Source organism: Mobula hypostoma, chromosome 7 (genome assembly GCF_963921235.1).
Source record: "Mobula hypostoma chromosome 7, sMobHyp1.1, whole genome shotgun sequence".
NCBI classification, from domain to species: domain Eukaryota; kingdom Metazoa; phylum Chordata; class Chondrichthyes; order Myliobatiformes; family Myliobatidae; genus Mobula; species Mobula hypostoma.
In genome coordinates this window covers 63,191,657-63,215,608 of record NC_086103.1, presented here as the reverse complement: position 1 = coordinate 63,215,608, position 23,952 = coordinate 63,191,657, and the positions used below count along the sequence as shown (strand labels likewise).

The following is a 23,952-nucleotide window of genomic DNA, read 5'->3' as shown; positions in this document are numbered from 1 at the left end:
GTGGTTGTGGTTCAGTGATTTCTGCTGCTTCATTCTCCCCACCACAGGTGTTCAAGCAACCCTCACTCCCTGCTGCTGTGCCATTTTCATCTTTAGCACATACTCAATAGCCTGTCCACCTGTTTAAGCTCAGTTGAGTCAAGTGCATTTGCTGCAAGTTCTTTAACTTTCCTCAATGTGTGCACTGGCATGGCTCCTGTGAGATTTTCATTTTATGGCCGTGAGATTCCAAAATATTAAAAACAGTCCATGGGAAACTTAGCCACTCATTAAGACTTGGCATGTATATAGTGCTAAGAGACATGTTTTTAGTAAGTTAATTTGTGAAGTTTTTAAAAGTTAGTTTACACTAAAATTGAAGTAAATTATAGACTTAATGGATCTGAACTTTATCAAAATTGTAATTGCTGTTACTACAACATGTTATATGGGTACTTGGTGTTTAAAAATGTACCATATCTCTTCATTCCTTCAAGCCAGTATTCAGTAAAGTTACTGGTCTGAGATATTGGCATCAAATCTCAATGAGCAATTTAATATTTGCTCATTTCTTCCAATTTTTTTAAAAAAGTTTGTTATCCTTTAAATCACATGCCACCGGGTTTGTAGTTTACTAATCGTATTTGGTTAACTACCAAACAGGAACATTAGCAAGACTTGATAGAAAATCTTTAGTCATCATTTTCAACACACTTCACATCATCATTTTTGTTTATTTTAAGCACACTACTCTATAACAAGTGGAAAGCAATTTTTTATTCCATCACACCATCTTCAGTGTGAGAAAGTGCTTTAAATTATTGCGTTTAATATATTGATCTTTACCTAGGCATGTCAGATGATTGTTGTTTCTGCATTCAGCCATTCCTGGCCAGGTTACACACATCTCTCACATTGCTACATTACTTGGTGTATATGTGAATCTAACATGACTTGCATAGCTAACTCCAGAGAGCTGACATTATGCTTTTCCTTTTAGAAGGCCCAGCCAACATTTTCCTTTCAATATGTATAGAATTTAATGGCTGACCTTTATATTTCAAAAGTGTGTGTATGTATGTGTATATATATATATATATATATATATATATATATATATATATAGCATTTTCAGTATTTACTTGCCCTATATTTATATAAACTTACTCAAATTGTCATATAAAGCCTATCTTACATTAATGTTCTTCGCTGGTGTGTCTTCAGACCCATAGGAATATCTTCTAAAATAGTTCATCAAGCCAATTTATTTAAGGGGCAATTAGTCGCAAGCAAAATTGTTCATCCCTAAAAACAAAGTGATTGAATCTGAAATGTGTTTGGTCCTTGTCTTCAGAGGCTGCATTTGTCTTTTTAAAAACGGGAAAACTAGTAAATGGCCTTTTTTGTGTGTGTGTAGTGGCTGAATTGTGATCATTGGTAAACATTTTCATCTTGTATTCATTTCACAACTACACTAGGTCACAATCTTACCCAGAATTCGTGGATACATTTTGGTTGTGATTATCAGCATGAAAACAAACTGATTTATTTCAATTTAGTGACACAGTGATACAGCTAGCAGAGCTGCCTCCTCATAGCACTACTGGCCTAAGCTCAATTCTATGGAGGCGAATGGACACTCAGTGTTCCATAAATGCTGACTGACCAGCTAAGTGCCTCCAGCTTTTCATGCATTGCTCCAGATTCCAGCATTTGTTGTATCCTGTGGTCCCAGGTTTGACTCTGATCTCCATTGCTGTCTGTTTAGAATTAGCTCATTTTTCCTGTCACTGCATTATTTCTTATGGCTACTTCAGATTTCTCCACATCCCAGCGCCGTGTGGCTTGGTAGATTGGACATGCTACCTTGTTCCTAGAGCATGGTGGAGCAGTAGAACTTGGGGGTATGGTGGCAGTAGGTTGCTTTGAAGGAAATCTTGGGAAAATAAAATAAGATAAATGTAACTCAGTATTTCATGGTTGGCACATACAATGTAGGCCAAAGGGCCTATTTCTGTGCTGTATGACTCTAGTTTTTTGATCTAATTGCAGTACCTGCACATTCCAACCCCAATGATAAGCAGAATATGATTAACTAAACTGGCATAAGTATGTATCAGACAGATAAATGGTTTTTGTTTTCCACTTGATGATCAATTTCTCTATTAAGCCATACAAAAACGTGTTCTTACTTTTGGAAATGAAACTTAACATCTGTTATATCCTTATTTTTAGGTTAAAAATAAAGCAATTCCACAATTCGCTGAGAAAATTCCTGCTTGATCATAAGGAAGAACGACTCGGGGGGTAAAATCTGAGGTGCTTTTTTTTGCAAGTCAAGGTGTAGATTATACACCAGAATAGAAGAACAAATCAAGTTTCACAAGAAACGGTCTTTTTATTTTTCCAGTGCAATTAATCTTGGTTATTTTTCAAGGGAAAAATGATGCATGGTATCCTGGGTTTTGAGAAAACAAAATCAATGCAAGATAATTCTCTTCAAGCACCAGCTCATTCAAGTTCTGTTTCTTCTGACTCCAGTGAAGCTGAAAACTACTTGTATGAAAATCCTGAGGAAATTAAAACTTCCAAAGTTCCACAAACCCAATGCAAGAGATGGGTGACAGATAGAAAACAAACACATAAAGAAAGTCATGTTAGATCAAACCTGTGCTCTGTTGATAAACCCTCATTAAGAAAGAATACAAGCAAAGTCACCGGGTTGAACAAACAACGACATAATAAAAGATGGAAAAAGTCTTCAAAAGTTGGAGGTAGAAAAAGTACAGATTTGAACATAGCACCTGAGCCAAAGTTTAAGGATCATGGGCAGGAGTTCAAAGAAGAACCACAGTGGTATACAGAGCCACTGTCAGACAATGTAACCTGTAATAATTTAAAAAGTAAATTAGAAACTGCTTATAAGAGTAGTTTACCTTCATTTGATGCTGAGCTGTTAGAAAAGTTGCCAGCATCCATTCGGGATCTGTGTATTGATGACAGTTGTCCTCAAGATCATCTCTGGACAGGTGCATTTGTTGATGGTCACTTTGTAGATTTACCAACATTACTTGATAAAACCGAGCTCAGTGAGATTTTAGATTGTTCTAAATCAAACTCTGATTCCTTAGTTAATCTTGAAAAGTCAGTGGATCTCTTCTGTGAAGAAGGTGCTAATCAATCCTTGGTGGATTCTTGTGGCTTTGATTTCAAAAAAGAAAATGAAATCCTTAACATTGGAAGGAAAAATGAAGATCAAGTGCAGTTTCAAGGAGAACATAATGTAATATTAGATGGATTACCTTTGAATATCTGGGAGGATGGCTCAACAGTGGGTGGACTAGAAAGAAGTTCTCCATTGGCTATATCCAGTACAAACCAGCTTGGTTCTGATCATGTAAAATTGTGGTTATCATCCACTACCAGTTCATCTTTAATTAATAAGACAGGAATTGAACCATTTTGCAAAGACACTATTCTCTTGTCAGACAAGGACGATGGCTGGCCTGATCGCTCGGATGCCAGTGAAACACAACCATATTTTTCAGTTATAACAGATCAGAATGATGCTCTATTTTCTTGTGAAAGTAATCGGCAAAGTGAGAATCCTTCATCACTAGAATCTCAAACTTCAGTGTTAAATGCCACTAAAGATAAGGATTCAATTCAAAATGAAACTACTTTTTCAAATATATTCAAAGAAGACTGTGGTTCTTGGTCAGTTTTGTGTAAATCTAATAATAAAATGTCCCCTTTCACTTTAAGAAATATTGATTCAGTAACATTTCCTATTGAATTAAATGTAAACATGACAACTGGCATCCCAACTGCTTGCTCAGAGGATGACCTACTTAGTTTGCTACCTGGCAGTGAGTATCTACAGTTAGATGACAGCTTTTTAATTGAACTTCCAGTCATGACTTCAAAAGAAAAAATGGACATCACAAAATATAATAATCAAGCAGACAAGATTGAAACAGGAAAATGGAATCCAATTTTTGGAATTTGTCATGAGAGCCTTTCTGAAAAGAAGGACAACTTAAATGCCAGAATAATTGAAGAGATATGGAAAGCTACACCAGAGGAAGATAAAGCAGCACCTTCCCAGGATGGGATAAATACTGACAAATGCCGCATTTGTTCCTTAGGAAAAGACACACCTATGAAACATGTGAATATTACGAAACTTAAATGCCCTCTCCAAACATCAGAAAGTAATTTTTGGGAGGATGAACTAGGAAACACCCAAATTTTGGATTCTACAAAAGTTGACATCACGATGCACTGTTGTGAGTGGAAAACTGGTTCTGATCATACTGATACTTCAGTTACAGAGAACATTCAACATTCAATGAGTAACACAAAACAAAGTGAATTTCCATCTTCTGAGAATACCTTTCTGAAACCTACAGTAACTCCTAGTACATTGCAGCCCAGTAGCTTTACTGCAGATTTAAAGTCCATGATAAACTGTGATTTTCAACAAAATGGTAATGAAGAATCTATAGAACAAAACATAATTAATGACATTTCTATAGTCTTACCTGAAGATCTGTGGGGAAATTTAAATGATTATCTAAATGACTTCACAGAGCCAAGTGAAAATTCCTTCCTCCCCTTTGAGCTCAATTGTTCTGTTCCACAAATGCTTAGTCTGACCAGTACATTAGAAATTGACAATGGCAAGATGAATCAACAACCCAGCACTATATCCCAAGTCAGTTCAGATTTAATAATAACCAACAATGAAAAATTACAGAGTCCAGTACATCAAGACCACATCAGCATAGCTACACAGACCCTTTATCCCACCTCAGAACAATTATTTACAAAAGAAGTGGTTCTTACACGATTGCAGGACAATCCTGTTCAAAACTCAGAATGTAATGTTTCCCAACATCAATGTGGTTCTGAAGTAATATCTCATTCTATTTCTGTGTTAAATAAACAGAAATCTAAACGTAGCAGAATTTCTAAACAAGACACGCAGAGTCATCAAATGGAGTGTGAAGTGAAGTTCAATAAAGAGACTGATCAGGATAAAAGCAGTTTAATATCAGTGGATGCTGATGGAGATGAACTGAAAATTTTCCAGGGAAGGTTACAGGAAAGGCATCCAGAACATGGGGATTCTAAGATGCCTCAGCAAATAGCAAATCTTAATGTTTGTGCTTCCAACTCAACAATGAAAGTAGAAGATGATCTACAGCATTTAGAAAATAAAGATGACCATGAAGTGTGTCAGGAAAGTTGTTCATTTTTGTGCAGTAATTTAGAGGTATGTAAATTTATTTTTTTAATTATTCATTATCTATTTAATGCTTACAATATTATTTTGATTTAAGTTGTCTGAATCTAAATTCAATTCTTGTTATTAATCAAAATTATCAACAATATACTGGTTCTGTAATGTTTGAATAAGTGCAGAAAACCTGAAAGACTTTAAAAAAATGTTTCATTTGTTTAAGTTAAATGCATGCATTTATTAAGAATTTGACACTAAGATAGCTTGTAAATGTAGGCTGACAGTTCCTAAGGTTTAGAGGCAGCTCAAAATGTTCCATCTGGGTTGCCTCCAACCTGATGGCATGAACATCAATTCCTCAAACTTCCGGTAATTACCCCCCCCCCCTCACCATTCACCATTCCTGTGTCTCCCCACCCACCCCCCCCAACATTATCTCTTTACTTACACATTACCTCCTTTGGTTTTCCTCCCCCTTCCTTTTCTTCCATGGTCTTTTGTCCTCTCCTGTTAGGTTCCCCCTTCTCCAGTCCTTTACCTCTTGCCAATCAACTTCCCAGCTCCTTACTTCATCCCTCTCTCTCACCCAGTTTCACCTAACACCTACCGCTTTGTACTACTTCCGCCCCTTAACCGACTTTCTTAATCTGACTTCTTTCTTTCCATTCCTGATGAAAGGTCTCGGCCCAAAATATCGACTGTTCTCTCTTTTCCATAGATGCTGCCTGACCTGCTGAGTTCCTCCAGCATTTTGTGTGTGTGTTGCTTCCTTTTTCAGAATTTGATTACAACCTGACTAATTAGAACTACAATCAGTAGTTACAGAGTTGAAGCAGCAGCGTATTAGCAGCTTCCATCTGTTGCTCTACCATACAATCACGTATTCAATTTCCAAATACCACTATCCAGCATCATTTACCACTTGCATTTGTTGAAGCATCTGCCATTGGTGTTTATAGAACTGTTAGCAGAGTTCAAGGATCTTAATTTTTCTTGACTCTCAATTACATTGACAGGCAGTATAGTTCTGAATTATGTAGGCAAGATGTAGTTTAGATGCATTCAGTTGAATAAAGTCTTAACTGTGCTGTAAATATGTATGCTTATAAATGTATTGTGTATTAGATTTTCCAAATTAAGTTGTACAAAAAAATGTTCATCTAGGTTTCTCTACCTGAATCAGAAAGACACAATGAATATCTCGGAGAAAACTGTTGCCCACTTCTTGAAGACCACCTTTCTGCAAAAAATACTGGTTAGTAGTAACTTGGCAGGTTTGTCAGTCTATTCATTTTTTAATATAACATTTGGTGAGTAAATGTCTAGATTTTTCAATAGATAGTGTTTAATGCAAAATTATACAAATTATGGAACCACAATGGAAAATAACTGGCACCATTTTAAAAAGCCTGCAAGAACCAGAGATTTTGTAGTATATGACTTTAACATAGAACATTACAGCATAGTACAGGCTGGTCCACAATGTTATGCTGACCTTTTAACCTACTCTAAGATCAAGCTAACCCTTCCCTCTCACATAGCCTTCCAATTTTCATCCATGTGCCTAAGAGGATCTTAAATGTCCCTAATGTATCTGATTCTATCACCACCACTGGCAGTGTGTTCCACCCACCCACAACTCTGTGTTTTTTTAAAAAAAAATTATTTGCCTCTGACATGCCCCCTATAATTTCTTTAAAATCATACCCCTCGCACATTAGCTACTTCCACCTGGGAAAAATGTATCTGGCTGTCCACTCGATCTGTGCCTCTTAGCATCTTGTACACCTCTATGAAGTCACCTTTCATCCTCCTTTGGTCCAAAGAGCAAAGCCCTAGCTCACTTATATGACATGCTTACCATTTGAGGCAGCATCCCGGTAAATCGCTTCCACACCCTCTCTAAAGCTTCTTTGTGAAAGGTTAAGTTGCAAAACTTTATTTCTAAAGGTCATATATCACCAAGGGCCCCATCTACAAAGCAGTTACTAAACCTTTACAAAACATGCTGTAACTGAAATATTACCCATATTTGTGATTTAAGGCCTTAGTTAAAAGATGCTATTGATTTAGTAGAACAGTATCAAGGTTAAATGATTTCAGTTACATTCAGAGTGTGGTAGTAATATTCTTAGAGAAAAGTTCTTGGAGCAGAGGTTGATTTGGTGGATATGTTTGAGATGTGATGAAAACTTCCTCTGGCAGGATATTAACAGTGGATAGGGGTAGTAAGGTTTTAAAAAAAAAGTATTTGATTACCTACAGAGATAATGATCTGAAAATTTTTTTTATTTGTTCACTAACACAGCCAAGACTGACCAATGGCTGCTTCCTATACTGTATGATTCTGTGAGAATAAGCTGTTTCTTGCAGAGTATCAACATTGCTTTTATTTTAGTTCTCACAAACCAATTATAGTTGCTCATTGTCAGTTAAACCCGTCAAGAACATAGAACAGTATAGTACAAGCACTTCAGCCCATGATGTTATGCTATCCTTTTAACTTACTCTAGGGTCAATCTGTGCCAAAGATATCACCAATCTAACACTTTCGTCCACATAGCCCTCCATTTCATCCATGTGCCTACTTAAGCAGCTCTTAAATCTCCCTAATATAGTTGGGTGCAAAAGTTTGGGCACCCTGGTCAAAATTTCTGTTACTGTGAATAGTCAAGCAAGTAAAAGATGACCTGATTTCCAAAAGGCATAAAGTTAAAGATGGCACATTTCTTTAATATTTTAAGCAAGATTACTTTTTTATTTCCATCTTTTACAGTTTCAAAATAACAAAAAGGGAAAATGGCCCGAAGCAAAGGTTTGGGCACCCTGCATGGTCAGTACTTAGTAACACCCCCTTTTGGCAAGTATCACAGCTTGTAAACACTTCCTGTAGCTAGCTAAGATTCTTTCAATTCTTGTTTGGGGGATTTTCGCCCATTCTTCCTTGCAAAAGGCTTCCAGTTCTGTGAGATTCTTGGGCCGTCTTGCATGCAGTGCTCTTTTGAGGTCTATCCACAGATTTTCGATGACATTTAGGTCAGGGGACTGTGAGGGCCATGGCAAAACCTTCCGTATGCGCATCTTGAGGTAGTCCATTGTGGATTTTGAGGTGTGTTTAGGAACATTATCCTGTTGTAGAAGCCATCCTCTTTTCATCTTCAGCTTTTTTACAGACGGTGTGATGTTTGCTTCCAGAATTTGCTGGCATTTAATTGAATTCATTCTTCCCTCTACCAGTGAAATGTTCCCCGTGCCACTGGCTGCAACACCAAGCCCAAAGCATGATCGATCCACCCCTGTGCATAACAGTTGGAGAGGTGTTCTTTTCATGAAATTCTGCACCCTTTTTTCTCCAAACATACCTTTGCTCATTTCGGCCAAGAAGTTCTATTTTAACTTCATCAGCCCACAGAACTTGTTTCCAAAATGCATCAGCCTTGTTTAGATGTTCCTTTGCAAACTTCTGACACTGAATTTTGTGGTGAGGACACAGGAAAGGTTTTCTTCTGATGACTCTTCCATGAAGATCATATTTGTGCAGGTGTCGCTGCACAGTAGAACAGTGTACCACCACTCCAGAGTCTGCTAAATCTCCCTGAAGGTCTTTTGCAGTCAAATGGGGATTTTGATTTGCCTTTTTAGCAATCCTACGAGCAGTTCTCTTGGAACGTTTTCGTAGTCTTCCAGATCTTAACTTGACCTCCACCATCCCTGTTAACTGCCATTAATTACATTACGAACTGAGGAAACGGCACCTGAAAACACTTTGCTATCTTCTTATAGCCTTCTCCTGCTTTGTGGGCATCATTTATTTTAATTTTCAGAGTGCTAGGCAGCTGCTTAGAGGAGTCCATGGCTGCTGATTGTTGGGACAAGGTTTGAGGAGTCAGGGTATTTATAAAGCTTTGAAATTTGCATCACCTGGCCTTTCTTAACGATGACTGTGAACAAGCCATAGCCCTAACAAGCTAATTAAGGTCTGAGACCTTGGTAAAAGTTATCTGAGTGCTCAAATCTCTTGGGGCGCCCAAATGTTTGCATGGTGCTCCTTTTTTCACTCTAAAATTGTACAAAACAAAAATAATACTCTATTCTTAAAATGTTGAAAAGAATGTTTCATCTTTAACTTCACACATCAAAGTTGCTGGTGAACGCAGCAGGCCAAGCAGCATCTATAGGAAGAGGCGCAGTCAACATTTCAGGCCGAGACCCTTCGTCAGGACTAACTGAAGGAAGAGTGAGTAAGGGATTTGAAAGCTGGAGGGGGAGGGGGAGATGCAAAATGATAGGAGAAGACAGGAGGGGGAGGGATAGAGCCGAGAGCTGGACAGGTGATAAGGCAAAAGGGGATACGAGAGGATCATGGGACAGGAGGTCCGGGAAGAAAGACGGGGGGGGGGGGGTGACCCAGAGGATGGGCAAGAGGTATATTCAGAGGGACAGAGGGAGAAAAAGGAGAGTGAGAGAAAGAATGTGTGCATAAAAATGAGTGACAGCTGGGGTACGAGGGGGAGGTGGGGCCTAGCAGAAGTTAGAGAAGTCAATGTTCATGCCATCAGGTTGGAGGCTACCCAGACGGAATATAAGGTGTTGTTCCTCCAACCTGAGTGTGGCTTCATCTTTACTGGGAGACCGCTTTGCTGAACATCTATGCTCTGTCCGCCAGAGAAAGCAGGATCTCCCAGTGGCCACACATTTTAATTCCACATCCCATTCCCATTCTGACATGTCTATCCACGGCCTCCTCTACTGTAAAGATGAAGCCACACTCAGGTTGGAGGAACAACACCTTATATTCCGTCTGGGTAGCCTCCAACCTGATGGCATGAACATTGACTTCTCTAACTTCCGCTAGGCCCCACCTCCCCCTCGTACCCCAGCTGTTACTCATTTTTATGCACACATTCTTTCTCTCACTCTCCTTTTTCTCCCTCTGTCCCTCTGAATATACCTCTTGCCCATCCTCTGGGTCACCCCCCCTCCCCCGTCTTTCTTCCCGGACCTCCTGTCCCATGATCCTCTCGTATCCCCTTTTGCCTATCACCTGTCCAGCTCTCGGCTCTATCCCTCCCCCTCTTGTCTTCTCCTATCATTTTGCATCTCCCCCTCCCCCTCCAGCTTTCAAATCCCTTACTCACTCTTCCTTCAGTTAGTCCTGACGAAGGGTCTCGGCCTGAAACGTCGACTGCGCCTCTTCCTATAGATGCTGCCTGGCCTGCTGCGTTCACCAGCAACTTTGATGTGTGTTGCTTGAATTTCCAGCATCTGCAGAATTCCTGTTGTTTGCCTTCATCTTTAACTTTATGACTTTTGGAGATCAGTTCATCTTCTACTCACACCATTCACAGTAACAGAAATTTTGACCAGGGGTGCCCAAACCTTTGCATACCACTGTATATCTGTCCCAACCATCACCCCCAGCAATGTGTTACATGTACTTACCAGTCTGTGTAAAATAAAAACTATCTCTGACATCCCGCACCCCCCACCTTATAATTTCTTTCAGTCACCTTAAAATTATGTTCTCTTGTATTAGCCCTATTGTTCAGAATCAGGTTTATTATCATTGACCCATGTCATGTAATTTGTTGTTTTGTGGCAACAGTACAGTGCTTAAAAAAAGTACAAATTACAATAAGAAATATGCACACAGTGGTCATTTTATTAGGTACCTTATGTACCTAATAAAATGGCCGCTGAGTAAATGTTAATGTTCTTCTGTTGCTGTTGCCCATCCACTTCATGGTTGGATGTTTTTTGAGCACTCAGCGATGCTCTACTGCACACCATTGTTGTAACACATGATTATTTGAAATTCTGTCGGCTTCCTGTCAGCTTGAACAGTCTGGCCATTCTCCTCTGACAACTGTCATTAATAAGGTCTTGTCACCCACAAACACTGCTCTCTGGATTTTTTTTTTGTTTTTCATACCATTCTCTGTAAACTCAAGATTTGTCCATGAAAATCCCAGGAGATCTGCAGTTTCTGAGATACTCAAGCCTGGCACCAACAATTATTCCACAGTCAAAGTGACTTAGATCACACTTTTTTCCTGTTCTGATGTTTTCTGTGAACAATAACTGACTCTTGACCATGTATGCATGATTTTGTGCATTGATATGCTGCCACATGATTGTCTGACTAGGCATTTGTATTAATGAACAGGTGTACCTAATAAAGTAGCCACTGAGTGCAAGGTTTAAAAATTAAACTAGTGCAGAAGAGAACAAAAATAGTGAGGTAGTGTTCATGAGTTGGTTCGTTGTCCATTCAGAAATTTGATGGCAGAGGGGAAGAAACTGTTCTAAACCATTTAGTGTGTGTCTTCAGGTTCATCCTCTCTGAAGGTAGTAATAAAAGAGCATGTCCTGTGTGATGGGGGTGCTTCATGATGGATACCATCTTTTGAAGATATTTTCTATGCTGGAGAGGCTAGTGCCCATTAAGTAACTGGTTGAGTTTAAAACCCTCTGCAGCTTTTTCCAATCTTGTGCAGTGGCCACCTCATACCAGATGGTGATGCAACCAGTTAGAATGTTCTCCACGGTAAATCTAAAAATTTGTTAAAAGTCTTTGGTGACATTCAAATCTCCTCAAACTTCTGATGAAGTACAGTCGCTGCTCCACCTTTTTGTATAAATATGATAGAAGAACTTGTTAACTTGACTCTGGGTAAATGGGATTAGCTTAGTTGGGAATCTTAATCTCGAGACCATTTGGGCAGAAGGATATGTTTCTGTGCAGTATGACTACATAGTTCACAAAAATCCATTCATAGGAACATTTTAAATAAGAAACTGAAGCCTCAGAAATCTACCATACTATCAGGATTCAGATTATCCACTGACATAACATGGTACCATTCAGTGTTACTGGCTCATGGGCAGCTAACAACACAACAGCTCTGGCATCCTACTGTGCCTCTTTGCCCTTTGAAAGTGTTAGCCAAAGGTTCCCACACCCACATTTCTCCTCCATAAGTCTACAAATTCCTCCCTGTCCAGTCATATTTTGAAAGTTCTTGTTGGGATCAGATTCCATCACCTTTTAGTCCATTCCAGAACTTAACAATCCTCTGTTTAAAGTTAAAACTGCCTGTGCTTTTGCCAATTATTATAAATCTGTGATTCTGGTTACTGATCACTTGTACAGGAAAAATATATACATAACTGTACTGATTCTAAGAAAACCTCTCATAATTCTGAAAGCCTCCATCTGATCTTTGTTTTAGGAGTCTCTGCTCTGAGAGTAGCATCAGAGTCTCTCATTCCTCCACATAAGGATGAGAAACTGCAATTAATATTCTGATAAACTCCTGTATCCTTGCCTAGACCATGACGACCTTTCTGAGGCATAACTAATTTCTTTAGCAAATGACTAATCAGTTACTTGTTAAAACTTATCACAACTTTGTTTTTGTATTTAGTGCCCAAAGTATCCCAAATTCTTAGCTTCCTTACTAAATTGTTCTGCCATTGTTAAAACTGTAAACATGATTGCTTGTGTGTAACCAATCTTAATTGAGTTTTGCAAGGAGGATACCAGTAAAATTGATGAAGGAAGGTCAATGGATGTAGTCTACATGGATTTTAGCAAGACCTTTGAGAACGTCCCACGTGGGATGTTGGTCAAGAAGGTTCATTAAATTGAAATTCAAGATGACATAGTAAATTGGATTCAACATTGGATTTGTGGGAGAAGCCAGAGAGCTGTGGTAGATGGTTGCATCTCTGACTTCAAGCCTATCTATAGTGGTGTACCGCAGGGATCGGCACTGGGTCCATTGTTGTCATTTAGTGTATCAACGTTCTGGATGATAAAATGGTAAATTAGATTAGCAAATTTGCAGATGATGTCAAGCTTGGAGGCATAGTGGACAATGAAGAAGTCTATCAAAGCTTGCAGTGGGATCTGGGCCAGCTGGAAAAATAGGCAGAGAAAAGGAAGATGAAATTCAATGCAAACAAGTATGAGGTGTTGCACTTTGGGGGGAAATAAAACGGGTACGTCTTACATAGTGAATGGTAGGACACTGAGGAGAGCAGTAGAACAGGGATCTGGAAATACAGATCTATAAGTCCTTGAAAGTGGTGTCACAGGTAGATAGGATCGTAAAGAGAGCTTTTTGTACATTGGCCCTCATAAATAAAAGTATTGAATACAGGAGTTGGGATATTATGTTGAAGTTGTATAAGACATTGGTGAAGCTACTTCGGAGTTTTTGATGCAGTTCTAGTCCCTTACCTACAGAAGAGATATCAATAAGATTGAAAGAGTACAGAGAAATTTTAAAAGGTTGTTGCCAGGACTTGAGTTATAGGGAAAGATTGCAAAGGTTATGACTTTATTTCACTGGAGCATAGAAGAATGAGGGGAGATTTGAGAGGTACATAAAATAATAAGGGGTATAGATCAGTTAAATCCAAGCAGGCTTTTCCACTGAAGTTGGGTGAGAGAAGAACTAGAGGTCATCAGTTAAGGGTGAAAGGTTAAATGTTTACAGGAAACATGAGGGGGGACTTCTTCACTCAGAGTGGTGAGAGTGAAATGAGCTACCAGCGGAGCTGGTGGATGCAGGTTTGATTTCAACATTTAAGAGAAGTTTGGATAAGAACATGGTTGGGAGGGCTATGGTCCAGATGCAGGTCAATGGAACATGGCAGAACATTAATTTGGCACAGACTAGATGGGCCGAATCTGTTTCTGTGCTGTAATTTTCTATGACTCTGCTTCCTTTATATCAGTTTCCTTTACCACACTCAACAAATTAGCTTTCTTTATCTCCCCCAAGTAGCTCATATTTATGTGCATTAATTCCAGATGCCTGCTCAGTTCGCCATTTTATGCCATCCTGAAGTCTGCCCTATCCTGTTCACTGTTTACTACATTGCTAATACTGCTTCATTCACAAGCAAACAGTAATATAATTTATCTGAAGTACATAAACAATAAGAACAGTGGTCGTAATGGAAATCTGTAGGGACCTGCTGCACAATAGTCATGTTTCAATTTCCAAATATATTCTGATGTACATTTCTTGTATCCCTGTTGAAAGCCCAAAAAGTAATGTGTGTTTAAGGGACGCGAAAACTGTATAAGTTTTCATTAGCATCAAGAAACACTCAAGCTCTTGGAATTTACTGGTGCTGAAAAAATAATATCCCAGCATCAGAATTTCAACTCAGTATTAATGCCAAATTCAATGCAAATCATATACAGGTTGCCCCTAACTTTTCCAAGGAAACAAACTGCTCTAGTAACGGGACTACCCTTCTTGAGCTATTCAGCTCAGGTTTCAGTTGGGTGGAGTGGCAGTAGTGAAAGATAATAGATGTTTCAAGTTCTGTAGCACAGAAACATCCCCTTCACCCTAACTTGTCCGTGTTGACCAAGTGGCCCATCTATGCTAGTCACACCTTGCCTACATTTGGTCCATTTAATCTAAACCTTTCCTGTCAAAATGACTTTGAAGCATTATAATTGTATCTGTCTCTACCATCTCCTGTGGCAACTTGGTCCATAAAAACACTACTCTCTGAAAAATTTGCCCCTCAGATTTCCTTTAAATACTTCCCTTCTCATCTTAAATCTATGCCTCTTAGTTTTTAGGCTCCCCCGCCCTGGAAAAAAGACTTGCTTTCTGCCCATTTTAATTTTATAAACTTCTATAAGGTCATCCCTTAGTGTGCTTCACTCCAGGGAAACTGTCCCAGCCTATCCTGTTTTCTTATAACTCAGGCTCGCCGAGCCCATATTCTTGTGAATCTTATTAGCACCCTCTCTAGCTTAATCACATCTTTTCTGTAGTGTGGTGACCAAAATTACACACACTACTCAGAGTAAAGTGTAGCCTAACCACCCATTTGTACATGATACTCTGATTCCTATACTCCATGCCTCAGCTGCTGAATGCAAACATACCATACACCTTCAGCATCTGCAGATGCTCGAAATCAAAGTAATACACAGAAAATGTTGGAGGAACTCTATTCCTGATGAAGGGTCTTGGCCCAAAACATCAACTGTTTACTGTCTTCCTTAGATGCTGTCCGGCCTGCTGAGTTCCTCCAGCATTTTGTGTGTAATACTCTACATCTTTTTTGCCACTCTGTCCACTTGTCAGGAAACTATTGACTAGTATGTACCCCAATTTATCATTGTTCAAAAACATTCCCCAGAGCACTGCCATTCACTGCATATATTGTTCTAGTTTATCTTCCAAAAATATATTCCTTATCCAAGTTAAATTCCATCTGCCATTCCTTTGCTCACCTCTCCAGTTTATCTAGATCTTGTAACCTAGACAGATTTCTTCACTGTCCTCCATATGCTAATTTTGTAAATGTTAAACCATTGCCACCTATATTCTCTTCCAAATTATTAATGTATACAACAAACAATAACAGTCTCAGCACTGACCACTGTGCTACACTATTGGTTATAGGTTCCTTATCTGAAAAGCTACCTTCCATAGCCAGCCTCTGACTCCTACCATGAATCCATTTACTGTCTTGCCCTGGATCCCATTTATTTGTAAAATTCTGACATTGAGTGCAAGGTTGTTGCTGCGACACCACTCAACTAGCAAGTATATCTCACTCCTGTACGCTCTTTCATCTCCATCTGAGATTCTGCCAACAATGGTTTTATCATCAAAAAATTCATAGGTGGCATTTGAGTTATGCCTCGTCACACAGTCATCCACCACTTTATCAGGACATAGCCTTGGCCCAAATTTCCCCACTGTGGAAAGCTGGCACATTGCTTTAACACCAGAGGCAGGAACGTCCTCCCACTCTCCATCTATGCCCTGCAACTCATGTAACTTCGTGACAGTGCACCGACGTCAATGTTCTGACTCCGTGGCTGAAACCATAAGCAAACAACACCAACACAATGATCTGTGGCGTCCAACTTCGCCATGATCAGAATATACAGTGGTCAGTTCATTGTTTTCAGTCCTCACCTCAAAATTGTCCACCATGGCTGATTTTAATGCCAGAAACTCCAGGGTAGTTTCATTCGGATGGTGATGGACTCCAGCTAAAAAAAAGCAACAGGTGTCAACCCTTTACCTTGGTCTTAATATAGAACACCACCTAATCGCTTATGGCTGGTATCTGTGTGCAGTACATGCAGCAACTGGGGAGTTGAAAAAGGCCAGCACAGGTGCTTTAGTCAGCAACTCTTTCAGCACCTGAAGTGCCTCTTCACACTCTGAAGGTTTATTGTGGCTCTTGCCTCCTCTTGTTCTCCTCCCTTTCTTCCCCAAGGGAGGGTAACCACTTAGAAACTGATTCAAAGTGTGGCTTCACAAATCTCCGGTATTACCCACAGGACCCAGGGAATGAACGTAGGGCACACACATTCTTGGGCCTTGGCCATGTGGTTACCACCTTTATCTTGGACAGATCCATAGCCACTCCATCCTGAGAGACTAGGTGACCGACATAGTTGACTGACATCTTACAGATCCGGCACTTGTGCGGTAACAGTTTCAAACCTTCAGCTTTTAGGCTGGCTAACACCTTCAGTAGCCTCGTCTCATGCTCCTCCAGTGTTGACCCGAACACTGAAATCATCCATGTACACCAGTACCTTAAGCAGGTTCATGTCCCCAATGGTCTTCTCTAATGACGCGTTGAAGAGTAGCTGGTGCTCCTGATGTGCCCTGAGGCATTCTTTCAAACTGAAAGAATCCAAGTGGACATATGAAAGCTGTCTTCTCCTTATCAGCTTTACTCATGGATATCTGATGATGCCCACTCCTTGGATCTGACACTGAACCATTTTGCTCTGCTCAGGTGGACAGAGCATCCTTGATCTGTGGAACAGTAAATTGCTCTGGGACCATATTTCTGTTGTGTTTGATAATAAACACACATTTGTACGTTCCCATTATTCTTCTTCACCACCACTGTGGGTGACTCAGTGATATTTCCAGCTTCCTTCTGTTTCAGCAGATGCTGCCGAATATCTTCAACCTCCACTGGTGCTCACCATCAAGACTTATCTCTGAAAGGAGTATCCTCCATCGCTCTAATCTCTAATAGTGTTCACCAGAAAATTAATGTGTCTTACACCAGTATAAAAATTATAAAGAAATATATTTACCAAATTTAAAGTTACAGGAAAAAAAAAGAGAAATGCAAGGGCCTATTCCAGCTAATACTGTTCAAAGTGCACATAAGTATTATAGAGTCTGTTTCTGGAGTAGTCAGGTGTATTGTTTTACTTGTGTGCTACCCCATGGTCTGTGTGAAGGCACCTTCCACAGTCCAGATTTCCCTCAAAGACCATCTCGAACAAACTGGCTGTCTCAGGAGTATTAGCCCTTCCTCCTTGGACCTATTTATCTGCACAAAGCACTTCTTACAACAGGGACTTCCCTTTGAGCGGCATTCTGCAGCATCTTCCCTTGTGCCCTGCTCCACAGCTCCTACCACAAAACAAAAAAAAACGCCCTGAAGCCAGACTGCTGTCCTTCAGAAAACTGCGCCTTCCCAGCACTCCACCCCCCACCCCCCCAATGTTCCACCGGGCAGAGTTACAGCACATACCAAGACTGACACCACATTCCTAAGTTGGGCAGCATGGCTTCTTTATCTTTAACTGAAGCCAAAGTACTATTACTAGCAGAACACACCGGTTTTACAGAAATTTGTTAAAATAGAAGTACCACACAGCATAGCAGTAGAACTCTTACCCAGGGCAGTACAAAATAATGTTTTACTAAAATCAGCGGACCGGTGCTAAAGGTGATAGGAACAGAAATCTTTTGTGGGGAGAAGGAGCACATCACATAAAGATGGCAGTTGCATTGTTAGTTTTAACTACAGATACATATGTATTCATTGAAAGGGGTACCAGAGCCTTAGTTTAAATATCTTCACACCTGGTGAGTTATTTTTGAAGTATAGTCATATTTGCAATATAAACAAACACTCTGGCCACTTTATTAGGTACCTCTGTACCTAATAAAGTGGCTCCTGAGTGTGTGTAGTCTTCTGTTGCTGTAAACCATTCACTTTGAGGTTCACCTTGTGTGTTCAGAGATGCTCTTCTGCACACCACTATTGTAAAGTGTTGTTGCCTTCCTGTCAGCTTGAACCAGTCTGGCCATTCTCCTCTGACCTCTCATTCATAAGTTTTCACTGGATGTTTTTTTTTGTTTTATGCACCATCCCTCTGTAAACTCTAGAAACTGCTGTGTGTGAAAATCCCAGGAGATCAGCGGGTTTTGAGATACTCAAATTACCCTGTCTGGCACCAGCAATCATTCCACAGTCAAAAATCACATTTCTCCCCTGTTCTGATATTTGGCCTGAACAACAACTGAACCCCTTGTCCATGTCTGCATGCTTTTAAGCACTGAGTTGCTGCCACATGATTGGCTGATTGGATCTTTGCATTAACAAGCAGGTATACCGAATAAAAATGACCACTAAGTGTACACAGCGGGTGATATTTAATTCATCACCTTCCACGAAAAGCAAATGAGATGAGTAATTATTTGTATTGTCTACGTATGAAATACTGGCCAAGTTCTTGGGAAACACCTATCTTCAGCTACTGTAGAAAAATGAGGTCAGATAAATGAATGACTAAAATTGCACCTTCCAATTCAGAATGTGCTGTTATGAACTAAGTCGTCGTTTTTCAGTCCATAGTTATCCCTAGTAGCATTGTAAGTAATTGCAGATCAATTGATTCTACATTACACATGTCTGATTAAGATTTAGGCCTATTTATTGAATTGTCTAATCTCAGCTGAGAAATGTTTGAGTTGCTGCTGCTAATTGCAGGAAAAAGCTGCAATACTGCTAGCTTCTGACCCCTTTAAGGAAAAATGTCCAACCGTATTTCAGGGTTAAACAGAGGGCTTCAGTTCTCAATTTATTGGTATTCAATGTGTAGTTTCACATAAGAAACTTTTATTTTTGCCTGTATAAGTCTTGGGTAGATATTGACCTTTGCAACATCAGCAATGATTAATATCTGCAAGAAGGAGAAAGTTAGTTTACCGGAGGAGAATGGAGTACGTTAAGCTCACCGATGTTTTTTCAATTCAGATTGCTGCAGAAATTCCAGTATTACTGCAGCTTCACTGGTTGCTGAGTCCTCGCTACATGAAGAACACAAAGAATTGGTAAGTCCAATGATTTTTGAAAGCTTTCTGCTTTCAGTGATTTTATGCTTGGGATAACAAACCTCACCGTGGGCCATCATTTGTTGAAGCAGTAGAATTATTAATATGTAGCATTCAATGACAAACACCCCTCAAAAATGTAACTTGCATAATCCTCTAAAGAGAGATGAATAGATGTATGTGCAATGTGTAAATTGCACAGTTTTTAAACAGAAGTAGTCTTCTCAGTGGCATAGTTTAACTCAGAAATTGTCATAGTCCTCTTGTGCTTTAATTTTCATATGTATAGAATTGTTAATACCAATACTGCACAATGAATATCTAGAATCTATTCAATGCCTGCTTCTCATTTGAAAGGAAACTGAAATTCTTCCATTGCATTTGCTCTGTGGCGTACAGAGAAATAGCCTCTCACTTGTTTACTGACCATTAGCTGCAGCTAAGAATTGTAACATGTTTAATGTGTGTGGATTTGTTCAAAACCTTAAGTGCTGTTTAGTGAAACAGGCCCATTGCTTAAACTTAGTTGGGCATACTGAATGCCATACTGCATGAGTATGTGATCTGAGGCTTGCCTTCTAAAACTGACACTTCTGGCACATTTTAAAACATTAATTGAGAAATTGTACATTTCTCCTTATGGAAATACAATTGAAACATCTACAATTTTGTATTTTCTTCCAGCTTACAAGATGTAATGAAACAGATGTTAACCCAGAGGATCCGAAAACAGATCAAAAGTTCTTCAGAAGTGTGAAAGACTGTAAAACATAGGGCTACATTAGAAGAACTCTGGATAGTTATATTATAATTTGGTTTATCTTTTTCCCCAGCAGAAAGAACAGCTTCCGTTAAAGGGGCTACCTATTGAGGTCAAAGAAACACCTTGTATTGTTCAGGGTTTCTATTGTTTCTTACTGAATCTGTAAATGATGCAGTTCTAAATAGTGTGATACCTATCACTGAATGGGGTGAAAAAAGGGGACAGTTCACTTTGCTGCATGCAGTACTTGTGATTGTTTGGTCGGTCCAGAGTGGTTTTTGTATTCAAAAAGGTTTCTCACAACTAAAGTAAAATACGTACTACAACTTAAAAATTCTATGTCAACTTAAGGAGATGAGGTTCTGGCAAAATACGATTTTATTTATTAGTGCCAGCAAAGGACTTAAAAGTTTAAATTGCTGGTACAGTTAGTTGCGTATATTTATGAGAAGTAAATTGGGCTTCTTGGTAAGGATATTTGTAATAAATCTGCAGTCCAAGAACTACATTAATTATCAGATATATTTTAACTTAACAGTTGCACCACAGGATGCTTCAAATATACTTAAAAGAAACATGCAGAATGCCTCTCAATTCTCAGTGCATTACAGGTGTTTTCACTTATATAAAAGACATCCTGTAATTATTCTGGCTTGTTGAAATTGTGATTTATAAAAATTTCACACTTGCGCAAAAACCTACATGCTGCAGCGTCATGTATTTTATTCATTTTATACTTCTAAAAGTACTAAATAAAGAGTGAATTAATAAAAAGCTATTTTAATCCTTTAGTCATTTGCTGGTTCTAAAATGTAAATCTTAAAAGATTTACTTTGTATTAGTATTTTTAGATGTGTTCTGTCATTTTGTCATTTTCATCTAGGTTATATTTGAGTAATATATTTTTATACTGTGTTCAGTAGCTGAGTGGTACATGGATAAATATACTTGATAATGTAGTGTCACATACAGTATGTTAACTTTTATTGTAGCTGTGCTTAATTAAGCCATGAACCTAAACTAAATTGAACTTGGAAGCTTCACATTATCCTATCTTTGTAATCCATTGGCATTAAATGTATGAGAAGAATTGGCAATTGCATAAGTGCGGTACTCAATACCCATGCCTCTTAGACATTATTTGGCAAAGTTGCCACATTGTGAGTTTCCAATAAAGTTTGTAGCAAAATGTTGAACTGCTTAACTTATTTGGCATGTGTTATACAATATCTTCCTACTTAGGTTCAATATTCAGGTTGTAATTTTGCTAACCTGATAGTACGTGATTGAAACAAGTGCCCATACTTGTATTCCTTAATATCCTTTAATGGTGCTTATTTGTCTTCCATCAGGGAAGAAAATACAGGCTTATAGCTTCATGCCTAAGGACCCTTATCATCCACATATAAGCTAGTAATTCTGTATGGTTCAAATTGTAAAAGGTTTCTTTTTTCATTGAACCATATTCAGTGACAATTTCTTAGTGCCTTTTTATTTTTTTAAATTTTTCGTAAATACTTTATACAAATAAATGCATGTTATTGCTGTTGTGGGAAACTATGTGGGTGTGGGGGAGAGACTTGCCTTCCCCTGGCTCATGCTGGTGATTCACATTTTATACATTTCATCAAATCCTGACAACCTTCTGTCACTTCACTCATTCAGAGCTTCAGTGGTCTTGATGATGTCATTGGACTTTTTGACATAGAGGACTTTGCAGCTGAATCCATTGGTGGCCTAACTGGCACACACATGCACTTTCCAGTCTCAGTGGCAAGATTACCTATTTTCCCTCTTCTCACCTTCTAGATCTGCTGAGGTGCTGAGTCCAATTGGAGCACTTGTACTGCCACCTCACAGAGGTCAGGGTCAGATAGTTCAGCACAATGCCAAGTTTGAACAGAGCCTGTCTGGTTAAATTTCTATTTAATAGTATCACTTTTAATGTAATATTGCCAGCTGTTATTTATTTACACAATGGGGCTGTGCTAAGATTAAGTGGTAGTGAAGTTTTCAAATACTTTTAATGATTAAAAAGTAGTTAACAATGTACTTTATAAAATGATGTGGTGGAAGTTGATTTGCATTTCTATTTATATTAGGTTTCATCACTGACCAATTTTATGATTACATTGATTAAAGACATCAGAATGCAGATTTTCTTTAAAAATCTGAGTGAAATCTTAAGACCTTGCATTTTATTGGAAGGAAAATCACAGAAATCTGCATTTACTAATTCTGCATAAGTGTGATATTGGCAGAACTGTAACTAAAGGTTGTAGATAGATGCTGGTAAATAATGGCAGAATGTTTTTGAACGCAGAGCTGATCCTACATTATCAGCTAAGGAAAGCAGTGTAAGTATATAGAAACAATTCTACATAAAGCAAGTTATTTATACAGAAAATTCCTTAACTTCTAGCTGCTTTTCAATGCTCTGACTAAAGAACTATTTGCCAACAGTTATTTTCTGAATTTTTAGTTTTGTAATTTAGTGCCACAGAAGATTGTCCATTAAATGCATCATCCATTAAGGTGACGGTTATACACATACAAATGCCTGTGTTTGATTTTATATCTTCTTAGGATGTGCTGATTGTATTCTGTGGAATTTTTATTAAATGCATTTTTACTTGGATACTGTTTCATTGTCAAACATTTTGCATAACAAAATAAAATCAGTGTTAACTAATGTTTGGTAAGCCTTGTTTTTAATAGCAACTAGTTTCATTACAGTTGATGTTCGTAAGTATTTATAACATGATCATTATTAGCTCAATTCTGTTCCTTCCACTTCCTGCTGGCTATTCTAAAACAAGAAAAATCTGGGAGCATAATTTATAATTACTTTATTCAGGGTTGAAATTGATAAAGATTTTTTTTTCATTTGAGTAAAACTAATCATCCAGCACCCTAGTGCTTGCAGGAATCAACAATTAATACCCCAGCACTTTTTTTGTTAAATATTACAATGGCATATTTTTTTCAGTGAACCCTGTGAGTTTCAGCTTGTATGTTCCAATTCACCAAAACAAGCTGAAACGTACAAGTACCTCCACTCCTGCAATCCTGTACATTTTCTGAACGCATAGAGCAATCGTCATGTTTCAAGTAACATTTCGATTACAATTCTAATTGTTTTTAGAGAGATGTTCACAGAAGTTTCTAGCATTTACTAGATCTGACTTATAAATATATTTGGCTCCCTTCTTTTGATTTTGGGATACATCACTGTAAAAATATTGCTGGACAGATTGAAGCATTCAGTCACTAAAAATAAAAGCAGCCAGATATCCATATGAGTTGATCCAAATTCATCAATGTTGATCTTATTCTCTAGGAATTAGTGGAACAGCATCTCTACTGGTATCATCCTGCACACACACAAACTATTTCATACCATCAGAACCTCTGATATACCCTACCCATCCAGAATCTGATGTTCATGGTTTAAGCCTAATCCTCATACCTTTCGACCCAGTGATGAACCCCAGTTCGCTGATACATTAAGGTGCTGAGTTTCTACATTGGGATAAATCAATTTTATGTGTAACCCGCAGGTTCAGCCAGCTGCATTAATCTAGGTGGAGAAAGCCTCCAGGCCGCCCGAACTTGAGAAATTTTGTTTGGGTGGATGCTGTGAGATGTGTTCCCCTGTTACAAATCAGTACCACAAAATAGCAAACAGTACACAATATGCAATTAAATGATTGAGCTTTATAATTAATTTGACTATACGGTTACTAAAACAAAGAAAAAGGGCCCATTGTAATGCACACAGAGCTCACTGTTCTCCTGTCCCTTCTCCATTGATT

The 23,952-nt window shown here is 38.6% G+C and overlaps 1 protein-coding gene across 3 annotated transcripts in view; it reads left to right on the top strand.

The window, feature by feature from the left end:
- The window catches only part of LOC134349355 (uncharacterized protein KIAA0232-like), a 57,341-nt gene extending 34,532 nt beyond the window's left edge, over positions 1-22,809 (top strand). For all 3 annotated transcript variants that reach the window (XM_063053537.1, XM_063053538.1, XM_063053539.1), the window contains 4 exons: positions 2,215-5,257; positions 6,389-6,479; positions 19,298-19,374; positions 20,059-22,809. In XM_063053537.1, the coding sequence (XP_062909607.1) occupies positions 2,423-5,257; positions 6,389-6,479; positions 19,298-19,374; positions 20,059-20,148 (3,093 nt within the window). In that variant the 5' untranslated portion in view covers positions 2,215-2,422 and the 3' untranslated portion in view covers positions 20,149-22,809. The remainder of the gene's footprint in view (positions 1-2,214; positions 5,258-6,388; positions 6,480-19,297; positions 19,375-20,058) is intronic.
- Positions 22,810-23,952: the final 1,143 nt, after the last annotated feature.